This window comes from Electrophorus electricus, chromosome 3 (assembly GCF_041902795.1).
Source record: "Electrophorus electricus isolate QZ-2024a chromosome 3, ASM4190279v1, whole genome shotgun sequence".
In the NCBI taxonomy this organism is placed as follows: domain Eukaryota; kingdom Metazoa; phylum Chordata; class Actinopteri; order Gymnotiformes; family Gymnotidae; genus Electrophorus; species Electrophorus electricus.
Window position 1 is genome coordinate 12,805,001 of NC_137499.1, and position 12,500 is coordinate 12,817,500.

At 42.6% G+C, this 12,500-nt stretch overlaps 1 protein-coding gene across 8 annotated transcripts in view; it reads right to left on the reverse strand.

The window, feature by feature from the left end:
- The window catches only part of LOC113583690 (histone deacetylase 4-like), a 57,587-nt gene that overhangs the window by 38,909 nt on the left and 6,178 nt on the right, over positions 1-12,500 (reverse strand). For 7 of the 8 annotated variants that reach the window (XM_081710399.1, XM_081710396.1, XM_081710401.1 and 4 more), the window contains exon 2: positions 11,960-12,098. In XM_081710399.1, coding sequence (XP_081566525.1) covers positions 11,960-11,981 — 22 coding nt within the window. In that variant the 5' untranslated portion in view covers positions 11,982-12,098. Of the gene's footprint in view, positions 1-11,959; positions 12,099-12,377 lie in introns of all 8 variants that reach the window. The other variant, XM_081710398.1, reaches the window with a different exon arrangement.

Genomic DNA, 12,500 nt, shown 5'->3' on the forward strand with positions numbered 1-12,500 from the left:
CCCCCGAGAGAGGAGTGTGAGTGCCTGCTCCTTTAGAGTCGTGATGTCACGTGATGTAGCTGCGTCTGACGCCCACCGGCCTGAGGCTGCTGCACTGCTCAGCGGGGACAGACGAATCTTGTCCCAGCAGCCGGTTAAAAGAGTGAACCCTGACCGCGCTTCACCTTGAGCCCTCATAGGAAGACAGATGAATTTAGAAAAAAAAAAAGAAAGTGTTCTCATACAAGGCCATCCCTGTTCTTCATAAACCAATATCCTTTCCCAAAACCACACATAGTTACCAGCATTATCAGGTGCTATTAGCTTATAAAAAACACATTAATGAAACATTATTGGGCCTCAGGAGAGTACATGAATATAAGAAAGGGAATATAGACCATTGAGGAGACAAACACAGACCAGCGTGTCACCAGACCCATTCGCCTTCATCCCAGTAAACATAACACCGAACACAGTCACTGGAGGCCAGGGAAGCCAGTGACCTTCCAGTAACACAGGACTAAGACAAACACACACATAGGACTAAACACATAAGACTAACCCCATACGTAAACCAAGGAGTTAATGCAGGCTTGCCAACCCAACAGTTAACGCTGCGTTGGCACAGCTAGACGGCATTGAAGCACAATCGACTCCAGAGCGCATCTTAAGGGATGCAGTAGTAACACAACCGTTCACACCGCACGACGGGAGGATGGGCGCCGAGGGACGTGCGGCGTCTCTGCTCCGGTCGTCCGTGGGAGCGCAGCTAGCAACCGTCACTAGGGATGAGCTGAGAGCCGCAACGATTTCACCGGTTTTGAAAGGAACTTTCCGCAGTGGTGCTATATTTTCACCTCCAGAACACGAGCACCTACTAGACCTTCAGGTGGTTTAGATGCCAAATAAACTGCATCGGCTACAAGGGCGTTTCTTCTTTTTCTTTTTTAGTATGTGGGAAAATTAAGTGGATCAGTGCTTTTTATAGCAAAGAGACCTGTTATAACTCAACACTAGGCAGGAGACATGCGGAAAAGAGAGTCAGAAGCATGGACATGTATAGATCTGCATCTAAATCAGAGTAGCTTCATTAGTCCAGGGTCGGTGTTAGGGTTAGGGTCATGTTAATTATGAAAGAGAAATAAATTAGTGGTGTATTACCTATGCCAGCACGGTTCCTTCCTGGTACCCCATTAGAGTCTGAACAGGGACAAACACAGACGGGGACAGACATTTGTTGCCCAGTGAAAGTCCTGTCAGGCGCTAACTGCTAAAGTTCTTTTTTTTTGCACTCTGCAGCTCTGCAGCAAGATGAAGACATGATGATGGGGTTTCAGAGGGTGTGAGTCTGGCAGACAGCAGACCTGATCTCCAAGACTGGCAGACAGCAGACCTGATCTCCAAGACTGGCAGACAGCAGACCTGATCTCCAAGACTGGCAGACAGCAGACCTGATCTCCAAGACTGGCAGACAGCAGACCTGATCTCCAAGACTGACAGAGAACAGACCTGATCTTCAAGACTGGCAGACAGCAGACCTAATCTCCAAGACTGGCAGACAGCAGACCTAATCTCCAAGACTGGCAGACAGCAGACCTGATCTCCAAGACTGGCAGACAGCAGACCTGATCTCCAAGACTGGCAGACAGCAGACCTGATCTCCAAGACTGGCAGAGGGCAGACTCGCAGACTCTATCTAAAATGAATGTGAGAAACAAAGGAGTTTCTCCTTCTGTAATCAGTTCTACTGGGTTCTCCATTCAAGGGCACAAAATTCAATTTCACTAAATGGGGGTGGGGGGGGGTTGCGAGCTTGCCTTCAGATGCGATCCAATCAATACATGCAAAGGGTAAGAGGGAAAGCAGAGAGACCCAACTAAAGAACAGGGCAGAGCAGAAAGCTGAAACAGGGAGTGTGTATGTGGGGAGTGAATGCCTTAGGAGAGAAGATCCTATTCTAATATTCTAGGCTATTTGTTATTGGACGAGCTGTGTGACACGACCAATCAGACAGATCCAACATTTCTCTGAGGGTGTTTCTAAGGAAATAACACTAGTCATGAACAGATGTGAAATTGATGTGAAATCGTGAAAATTTGTTATTCTAAAACAAATGTTCAGTTAACAGTTGTGGGTACAAACCATGTTCTTTAGTCTTCAGAATATGTCAGCAATGTGGGACACAATCATAAGTGGTCTGGGTCAGATGTGTGGGGAGACTATTTTCACTCTCCAAATGAGACAAATCTTCATAATCATCCACCCCACCAACCCCACCCGTCCCACCCGCCCCTAGCCCTAGAAAAAAATAACCAAACAGAACAGACTTTCCACCTACAGCATTAGAGCTGAATAGAACATCACAAAGCTGCTTTATAAATACCTGCTAACACTGCTATGAATAACAAGTCGCAAATCCATCGTTTGTTCATGCTCATTTTCTCTGGTCTACTAGTGGTAGTCTTGCGTGTGTGTGTGTGTGTGTGTGTGTGTGTGTGTGTGTGTGTGTGTGTGTGTGTGTAAGTGTGTCTACGTGTCTATTTTTAGATGCACACCATCCAGGAGCTGCCTTTGTCTCAGATCACCCAGTGTCTATTTATCCTTGAAAGTAAAGCCAGATTTGTGCCACTGCTGAAGTCAAACACCTGGTGAACAGAAGGGCTTTGAAACCGGACCGGTTGCCACCTATAGATGAGCTAGGGTGGATGTGTGTGGATCTCTGTGGATGTGTGTGGATCTGTGTGAATATCCCAGGGTGGATGTGCGTGGATATGTGCAAATATTCCAGGGTGAATTTGCATGGATTGTGCGTGGATGTGTGAATATTCCATGGTGGATTTATGTGGATGTGTGTCGATCTGTGTGATTATTTCAGGGTGGATGTGCATGAATGTGTGTGAATATTCCAGGGTGGATGTGGGTGGATGTTTGAATATTCCAGGGTGGATGTGTGTGGATCTGTGTGAATATTCCAGGGTGGATGTATGTGCATCTGTGTGAATATTCCAGCGTGTGTGTGTGTGTGTGGATGTGTGAATTTTCCAGGGTGGGTATGTGTGGATGTGTATGAATATTCCAGGGTGGATGTGTGTGGATGTTCCAGGGTGGATGTGTATGAATATTTCCGGGTGGATATATGTGTAGATGTTCCAGGGTGGATGTTCCAGGGTGGATGTCTGCCTGGTTATTTCTGTGGGAGGAACCCTGGTGCTGGTATACTAACCCTGAGTCTGAGGAAACCATTAAGCTACAACCCTGTCAGAGGGGAACTGCACAGAAAGAACATACAGAGGTGACAGACGATTCACGTGCAATATCATCACTCTGGGTCACGGAAGTGCAGCAGTAACAGTGACTGTTCTGAGAGGACTGTGTCGTATGCACATCAGTGGTCGGATTTTAAAGCCCTGCGGAGCAGCCTGCACCAATGAATTTGTTCTTTATTTACTTCCAGGCAAATTAAACAAGGGCCAAATGTAGGCTGCGGCAGGTCCCTGGAGACAGGGATGTTACGGAGTCCTTCTGACAGCCCTTTGAAAACTCCTTTTGATTGAACGCATGACTAACTAGGCCTGCCAAAGAACAAACCGCCTGTCGAATGAACTGCAGACAAATGCAAAAGAAGGTTTTCTGTGAGCTCGGTGCTTCTGTAGAGTGCAGACACCCAATGCACGGAGAAATTAAAGGGAGAAGTAAACAGCTCTTGTTCTGAGCAGCTGGACTGGGTGCTAAACGCGCTACGCTAATGTTTTACTGTCACTCCTGATTTAGCTAATGGACACTGAAAAGGGCTTCTGTTATGTAAAACTGGTTGAATTAGATTTCAGTGAACAAACTTAGAAATCATTACCCTAAAAGACTGCTGCTGGGTTACAGATATGTTTTTAGGAATCCATATCTTTTCCATAAATAGCCTCTCCATATCTTAGCCATAAATTTAAAAAAAAAAAAAGAAAAAAAAAGAAAAACAAGAAATGCTAGCAAAATAAAAATGGAGACATTCTGTATGCATACTGTGATTCTGTGATATCACAGAATGGGCACAGACACAAGGATAAAATGTCAACAGGCAGCCAGGCAGGACATTGTCTGTGCAGAGTGTAACTGGTCCTGTTAGGTCTGTGGGAACAGTATCCTTGTAGGTACAAACGCCCTGACACCTCACAGCCTGCAGCCTGCTGCTCTCCCTGCTGCTCTCTCTCTGCTGCTCTCTCCTTGATCTCCATCCTGATTCCAATTACAACGCTCTCAAACCGGCACGCCGTGTGCTAGCCGCTCCAGCGCGCATTAGCATGTCAAGAGAGTTCTGCAGACCTGTTCTAATTTTAGCCTGCAACACATGTGCCAGGGTGGGGTGGGGTGGGGTGGGGTGGGGTGGGGGGTGTTTGGGGAGGGCGTCGGCACGTTTGTTTGCGTTGTGCACGTGCATGAGCTGCACAGGTGTATAAATAGCGCTTTGTTAAGACGCTCTGCCATTCAGGTAGATTAGTCTTTTAATCCCGGATAAAGCGAAAACCCTGCTGAGTTAAATATAAACATGGCAAGATGGAGACAGAGCAATGCGGTCACACGGAGGAACAGACGAGAAAGAAAAGAATGGATTTTACATATTTGTTTTAATCGAATGTAAATCCACAGTGAGATTTAAGGTTCGTTTATAATTACTTTTAAAGGAATTTGAGACATGAGGCAATGTCAGGCTATGCATGAAAGTAAAGATCAGATTCCGTGTTATTTCAAACCAATCGAGTCCAATCAAGCACTCAGACATCCTTTCCAGTGCCACAGTGTGTCATCTGTGGACATGCTCAGACCTTTTCACACCTTACACAGAGTGGCAATTTCACCTTCAACTCTGCAGCTATTAAAATAATTTACATTTATCTGTGTTCCGCACACACACAGGATCCTACATGTCCCTAAATAGCACTTGATAATTATTACACACCAAAACAAATACATAATCTACCAAAATCCATCTAAATCTTTATCAGAATCACGGAAAGGAACAGATACAACATGTAATCTTGTGCCTCAGATTGGAAATTTAATCCAGAGCAGCTAAATGTGTTTTCTCATTTCCAGTGTTTGTGTACAACTTTGTGCATGTTTGGGTTGTACCATGCAGCGGAAAAACTAAACTGAATACATCTACATTATATACTATATTACATATACGCACATATAACTACATTATATACTTCATTGAAATATGCAAATATGCAAATATAACTACATTATATACTACATTACAAATATACAAATATAACTACATTATATACTACCTTACAGATATGCAAATATACAAATATAATATATGCCTATTGCAAAGAAACAATCTTGCAATAATTTAAAAGACATTACAGAACAGAACCTTGATGGCTACACTTTCCCTGTGTTAGAAAATGCTTTCCACAAAACTGCAATGCCAGAGATTGGTCAGAATGTTTCCAGCCCACGATAAAAAAAAAACATCTGCAATATCAGTACTACAAAGGCAAATCTCAAAACATCACTAAAAACACACTGTGCAGTGCTAGTGCGTACAGGTGCATGTGCTCAGACTATGGATAAGAAGAGATCAGGACATTTTGAATATAACGTCATATAAGTCTCTCCCTTCTGCTGTTTTCTAACTTATGGCAACCTTTCATCAAGGATACACATATGATGGATACAGTTGCAAGAGAGAAACTTTGCAAGAGAGGACAAAAAACCCCAAAACATCCTGGGTAGCAACACAGGGTAGCAAGACTCAGAATTGAACAGAGAACCAACAGGAAGCCTTCCTAGTGGTACATCTGGAAACTAAAAATATTCATACTGGTGCTAATGGCAAGTGAAAACAGCAGGAAGCGATAGCGTTCAGACCATGCACTAGGAACAGGGGCACGTCCATTAAACCAGCCAGTATTACGCACACAGAGGCCTCTGAACGCATCATGGTGGCCATTAGCTCACAGCATCACGCTCAGTAGTACTGCCGACATAATTACTAAACACCTCGTTCAGGACATTTTTGGAAATATGTCTCTCTATTGAGACAGCTCTCCCTCAGAAGAGGGCTGCATGCAGATCTTAATGCACTTGGAGAAAAACATTAATCACGTAACGCCAGTAACACCAGTAACGCCAGTAACACCAGTAACGCCAGTAACACCAGTAACACCAGTAACACCAGTACCATCAGAACTATAATCACCTCTTGCTGTTTATGCTTTATATTTGATTCTGAGTATGTGCTAATTGTTCTGGTTTACACGACTGATCTTTGCAAGCCTGGCCATGACCGTTAGCATTGGACTTGGAACGTTGCGATACATAAAACCCTCAACCACTGCCAAAGTTAATAAACACGATAATGAAGCACCTTGTTACCTGGCGTTGACAAGTCCTGACACTTCTTCGCTTCACCAATGAGGAAAATGAACCGCAATGTGAGTTCGTTGTACACAAATATGAATCATAACTCATGACCATCAGACCAGTACTAGGCATGGAGCTGCTTGTGACTGTGCACCAGAAGAGAAAAAGGGCTACTTTTTAAACGGAGCGTTCCTGTTTGTATGTAGCACATTGTGCAAATCTACATATGACCTTCCGATCCTTCCCAGCAATCTCATGCGACTGGCGGCATCCTGCTTTGTATCTGAATTCAATAAGAGCTGAACTGCAGTCCAGTCCCTGCTGCTTTCCTGATCTGGGAACAGTGGGTTGAACCAGCTTACTCTGGTTAATACTGTCCCAAGCCACTTCGGTGAGCTACTCTCCAGGCTCTGTGCTCCAGTGGTATGTTTCAAATGGAATGATGACTGATGCTGAAGGAGGTTGTGTTACGTTTGAAGGTATTTAAATCTACATTGTGTGCGCTGGAATCAAACAATGTTTTCTACACAAGCCTACAGTTGCATGCTTGAGTGGTTCTTAGACAGCTGTGCTTTGTTGTGTCATTAGCGCAGGAACAAGGAACAAGAGGTCTAGAAGTGACTCTAGAACACATCTAGAGTAGTGTATGGAGACTGCTGCTGTTCTTTCATGAGTACCAAAATGTGGCAGGCAGGCTAGCACGAGGCTAAAACTCTGAATAAATCAGTCAGGGACGCATAAAAATAAACTGTGTTACACAGTCATGAAGAAAACCCCTGGTATTACCGTCCGAAGCTGCCCGTAGCCTGGGTGTAGCTTTGGATAACCAGTTGTCGTTCTCAACTCATGTTTCTAATCTAACCTGGTCTTGCAGATTCCTCCTTGGTAACATAGGAAGGATTTGACCCTTTCTTTCGCAGGAAGCTACCCAGGTGCTTGTGCAGTCTCTTGTGATCTCAAAGCTAGACTACTGCAACTCGCTACTTGCTGGTCTTCCTCTAAGAGCCAACAAACCTCTACAACTTGTCCAGAATGCAGCAGCATGACTGGTCTTCAATCTTCCGAAGTTCACACGTTACTCCACTGCTGTGCTCCCTTCATTGGCTCCCTGTAGCTGCACGCATCAGATTTAAAACCTTTATGCTTGCCTACAAAGCCAAAAATGGACCAGCCCCTTCATACATGAAGTCAATGGTCAAAGCCCGATCCGTTCCTCGAGTACTTTGAACCTCAAGTACAGCTCGGCTTGAAATACCTTGCTTCAGGTCTCATGGGTGACAAGCATCGAAACTATTTTCTGTCCTGGCTCCAAGATGGTGGAATGAACTTCCACTTCCGGACAGCAGAGTCCCTTGCAGTCTTCAAACGCAGACTGAAGACCCATCTATTTGCAAAATATTTAAAGGACAACTGACACTGTTCCTTTATTGACTGACTAATTTAGTACTTATTGTAGGGCACTGTTTATGTTGTTTAACAAACTCTAGCACTTATTGTTTATAGCACTCATTGTTTAAGATAGACCTTATGTATTTTGCACTTCTAGGTATCAGCATTCATCCCTGTATTCTACAGTATTCTAGTTCATTGGTATGTTTAATTCTAACCTACTGTACTGTACTTGGATATATTCTATGAGTAAATGACAAAGCACTTTTGTAAGTCACTCTGGATAAGAGCGTCTTCTATATGCCGTCAATGTAAATGTAAATGTAAAACAACAGACGACTGGACTAGCAATAGCAATTCACCTGTAAGGCCATGGAGGACCAAGGGTAGTAACTAACTGAAGTTTTCCTCAACCACTAATAAATCTTATGAACAGAGAGGTCAGGTTACAGTTTAAAGTACATAAAAACTACATTTCTGAATGGAAAGCAACTGCTTAGGTTCTGTGGTGCAGTGTGGGAAACAGGGAGCATTGTGGGAAACACGGAGGCTTTGGCTTGCATGGCCGCCAGCAGACCCACCAGTCTCACCAGAACGACCAGTCTCACCACTCCCACTAGTCCCAAAAGAGCCACCAGTCCCATCAGAACCACCAATCTCACCAGTCTCACCAGAACCACCAGTCTCACCACTCCCACCAGTCCCAAAAGAGCCACCAGAACCACCAGTCTCACCACTCCCACCAGTCCCAAAAGAGCCACCAGTCTCACCAGTCCCACCAGTCCCACCAGAAACACCAGTCTCATCAGTCCTACCAGTCTCACCGGTCCCACCAGTCCCACCAGAACCACCAATCTCACCAGTCTCACCAGAACCACCAGTCTCACCACTCCCACCAGTCCCAAAAGAGCCACCAGTCTCACCACTCCCACCAGTCCCAAAAGAGCCACCAGTCTCACCACTCCCACCAGTCTCAAAAGAGCCACCAGAACCACCAGTCTCACCACTCCCACCAGTCCCAAAAGAGCCACCAGTCCCACCAGTCCCACCAGAACCACCAGTCTCACCAGTCCCACCAGTCTCACCGGTCCCACCAATCCCACCAGAACCACCAATCTCACCAGTCTTTACTGATGATGTCAGCAATGACAGCAAAAGGCTGAATTCTAAAATCCAGTTGCTCTGTTTCAACCAAACTCCAACCAAACAACTTGACTCTGATGTTGTCTGCAGTGACTTTGCAAACACATGAAAATTGCGGGAAAGAATATGAACGCCCTGAACCCTGAAGCTAAGAGCACACGCATGCTCTCACACAAGGCCCGGTGACCCGAGACATTACGAAGCTAGGGAGTTATTTTTAGGGCATGTCACTTGCCCAAGACAAGACAATACAAGTAAAAAGATCCTAAAACCAACAGGAATTGGAGAAGGCTGCAGGGAACATCAGCTAACTGTCCAGCATGTCCATTTGTCCAGAACGTTAACTATTCAATAGCTCATGGACCTCTGAAATGGCAGGCACTATAAGTAAAAATGACTGTTGTGTCTGTAAGGCTAATGCAGTGCCTATGACTTAATGCTGGCGATCTGAACTCTAACCTCACTCTAACCTCAATTCATATCAAATCCAGTGTGCTAAAGAACAGAGACAAAATAAAAACAACACAAACAAACAAATAATCAAAAAATATCAGTGCCCGGTCCCTTACAGACAACACCAACCGGTTTCTTACAAAAAAGTGTGAATACTGTTGTAGAAAAGTTCATATAGAAATGACTTGTACTGAAGGTTTAATTAGCCAGTTATTAATTTAGCTGCCAGTTTCATTTCCCAGTGGCATGTTCTATAATTTAAGCATTTCTGAAATCATGTAGTTATAAGCTAGGCAGTGTGTGCAACCTAATTCAACAACATTAGCTTGGTCTTTAATATCACCAGGCTGCTAACATACATCAAACAAGCTTCAACCTTCTGCGCAGCTCCTACGCAGGAGAAATACCAGAAATGTTTACTGTCACTGTCACTGAGTCAGATGTTATGCAGCGGTCAATGTTCTTTTTGTAAAATGACGTCAGATTAAAAGGGTAAAATGGAAACGGGGTTGTGAGGGATAAAGAGCTCCTTTGATGGACTGTTATCTGGCCCAGAAATGCTCGCTATCTCGGTTAGATGATCGGTGTATGATCAGTGCCAGGAAGTCAGAGAACGCCTACTTTCCTCAGAAGTTTGAGTGTTAGAGTTAAAGAAAATGATAAACAGAGGAGCCAGGACTTGTCTGATGCTCAGTTATGACTACACATCGTATATCACAAATGAGTAGGAATGCTGTTCAGGAAGTAGTGTTCAGGAAGTGCTATTCAGGAAGTGCTATTCAAGAAGTGCCGTTCAGAGCAAACTTCCTTCATAACCATCTTCTTCCACCATCACCACAGTTAACAGTCATATTAAATACTAGTCAAGAATGATCTAGTTATCTACCATAAAGTGATACAATGTGTGTATATATACTTTAAAATGTAATTATATTCAATTATATTGAATGATTGAACAAAGCTTAAACATAACCATAGCACAAAATATACAGAAGTAAAATTTTCAAGCAAAAGTGAAGATAATGAACTGATGAGTATTAAATAGTCGCTTCAAAATAGATAACTCTATTTAGTGCAGTGTTAGATCAGGTGTTTAGTGCAGTGTTAGATCTGGTGTTTAGTGCAGTGTTAGATGAGAAAACCCATTACACCACCACACAGACCCTCGATTAAAACGGCTGGCAGTCATACACAGAGACGGAGTGACAAAGCGGAGTGTAGTGCATGCATTAGCGCAGAAGGGTTCACCTTCTTCCCTCATTTCAGTGCACAAATCTTCCAGGCTTTTCATATTTGGTGGTGTAGCCATCTGTAGCAAGGTTACTGGGTTTATATTTTTTAATTAAAAAAAATTAATTCAAGTTGATTTATCTTAAAAACACGAAAATGTGAATCTTGCTAATTCTGTGAAATGACTATATAGTTGCCAGTTTGATTTGAATACATCACTTTATCATGCCTGCCTGACACTGAAACTGTTAGGCATGTTCAACATGTAATTTGTTAATCATTATGGTAATATTGTCCTTCTCAGTATTGATACTGTAGATGGCTGCAGTATGCACATGAACTGTTGAACACATCACATAATCACTATGTGTATAAACATTCTGACCATCATCTGATGACAGAGTGCACAAGTCGGTCTTTAACAAACACAGTCCAGTCTTTAAAGGACACAAGCCAGTCTTTAATGAACACAAGCCGGTCTGTAACGAACACAAGCCAATCTTTAACGAAACACAAGCCAATCTTTAGCAAACTCAAGCTAGTCTTTAACAAACTCAAGATAGTCTTTAACAAACTTAAGACTGTCTTTAACAATGGCATCACCAGTGTGTTTTAACAGCATGTATGGAAAGGCACATCATAATCCCAACATGTAGGAATGTAAATGTGGTAATTCTGCCCATTAGATGCAGTCATAGCAAGTGTTGGCCTGAGGTTTTGTGTTTCACTAATGAAATGCTACAGTCAGTAAGCATTATCACACATCTATAAACTTGTCAGTTGGCCACATTTTGCATTAAACTGAACAATAATCTGTATCCTAAGGTTGAGTGGTAGGTTCACTCTAGATGAGAGACTCTACTCTAGATATACCCTACTCTAGATACACTCTAGATATACTCTAGATAAACTCTACATATACTCAAGATATACTCTTCTCTAGATACACTCTACTGTAGACATACTCTAGACATACCCTAGAAATAGCCTACTCTAGATATATTCTACTCTAGATATACTATACTCTAGATATACTCTACTATAGATGCACTCTAGATCTATTCTATTCTAGATATACTCTAGATATACCCTGGATATAGCCTACTCTAGATACACTCTAGATATACTCTAGATAAACTCTACATATACTCAAGATATACTCTTCTCTAGATACAATCCACTCTAGACTTACTCTAGACATACCCTAGATATAGCCTACTCTAGATATATTCTACTCTAGATATACTATACTCTAGATATACTCTACTCTAGATCTACTCTAGATCTACTCTACTCTAGATATACTCTACTCTAGATATATTCTACTCTAGATATACTGTACTCTAGATATACTCTACTCTAGATATAGAGTAAATTTGCACATTTACAGTCACTTTACCTGAGTGGTTATGGGTGGTCATCTTCAGTGATGGTGACCTCTTCCTTGAAGAGTAGATGCGGTTCAGGTAAAGTGCCAGAAACAGTAGAACTGAAGACTGAAGAGAAGTGTCCACTTGTGGAATCCACCTTCAAGAGAGCTGTAGAAAAGTACACAGTACAAAGTATAAAAATTTCCTGTTTAAGTCATCATGGACCGTATTTAACCATAAACCACAATATGAATATGTTAAACATCAGCTGCAGAGAAATAAATGATCATAGAAATATCAATAATATCAATAATAATAATAATAATGATAATAATAATAATAATATTAATAATCATATTCATAATAATAAATAGATTAGGTTTATATAGTCCTTGTTTTTTTCAACAACAGCTGCTGCTACCATGACAACAAAGACAGTTTATGTACCTAGAAAGCTGTGGGGAACTGTAAGACAGGTTTAGATCTCAGAGAGTGACATAGAGTATCCAACACTGAGCGTAAGCAAAGGTTCTGTCTCCAAAATAATGCAGTTAGGAGCCACAGAACTGA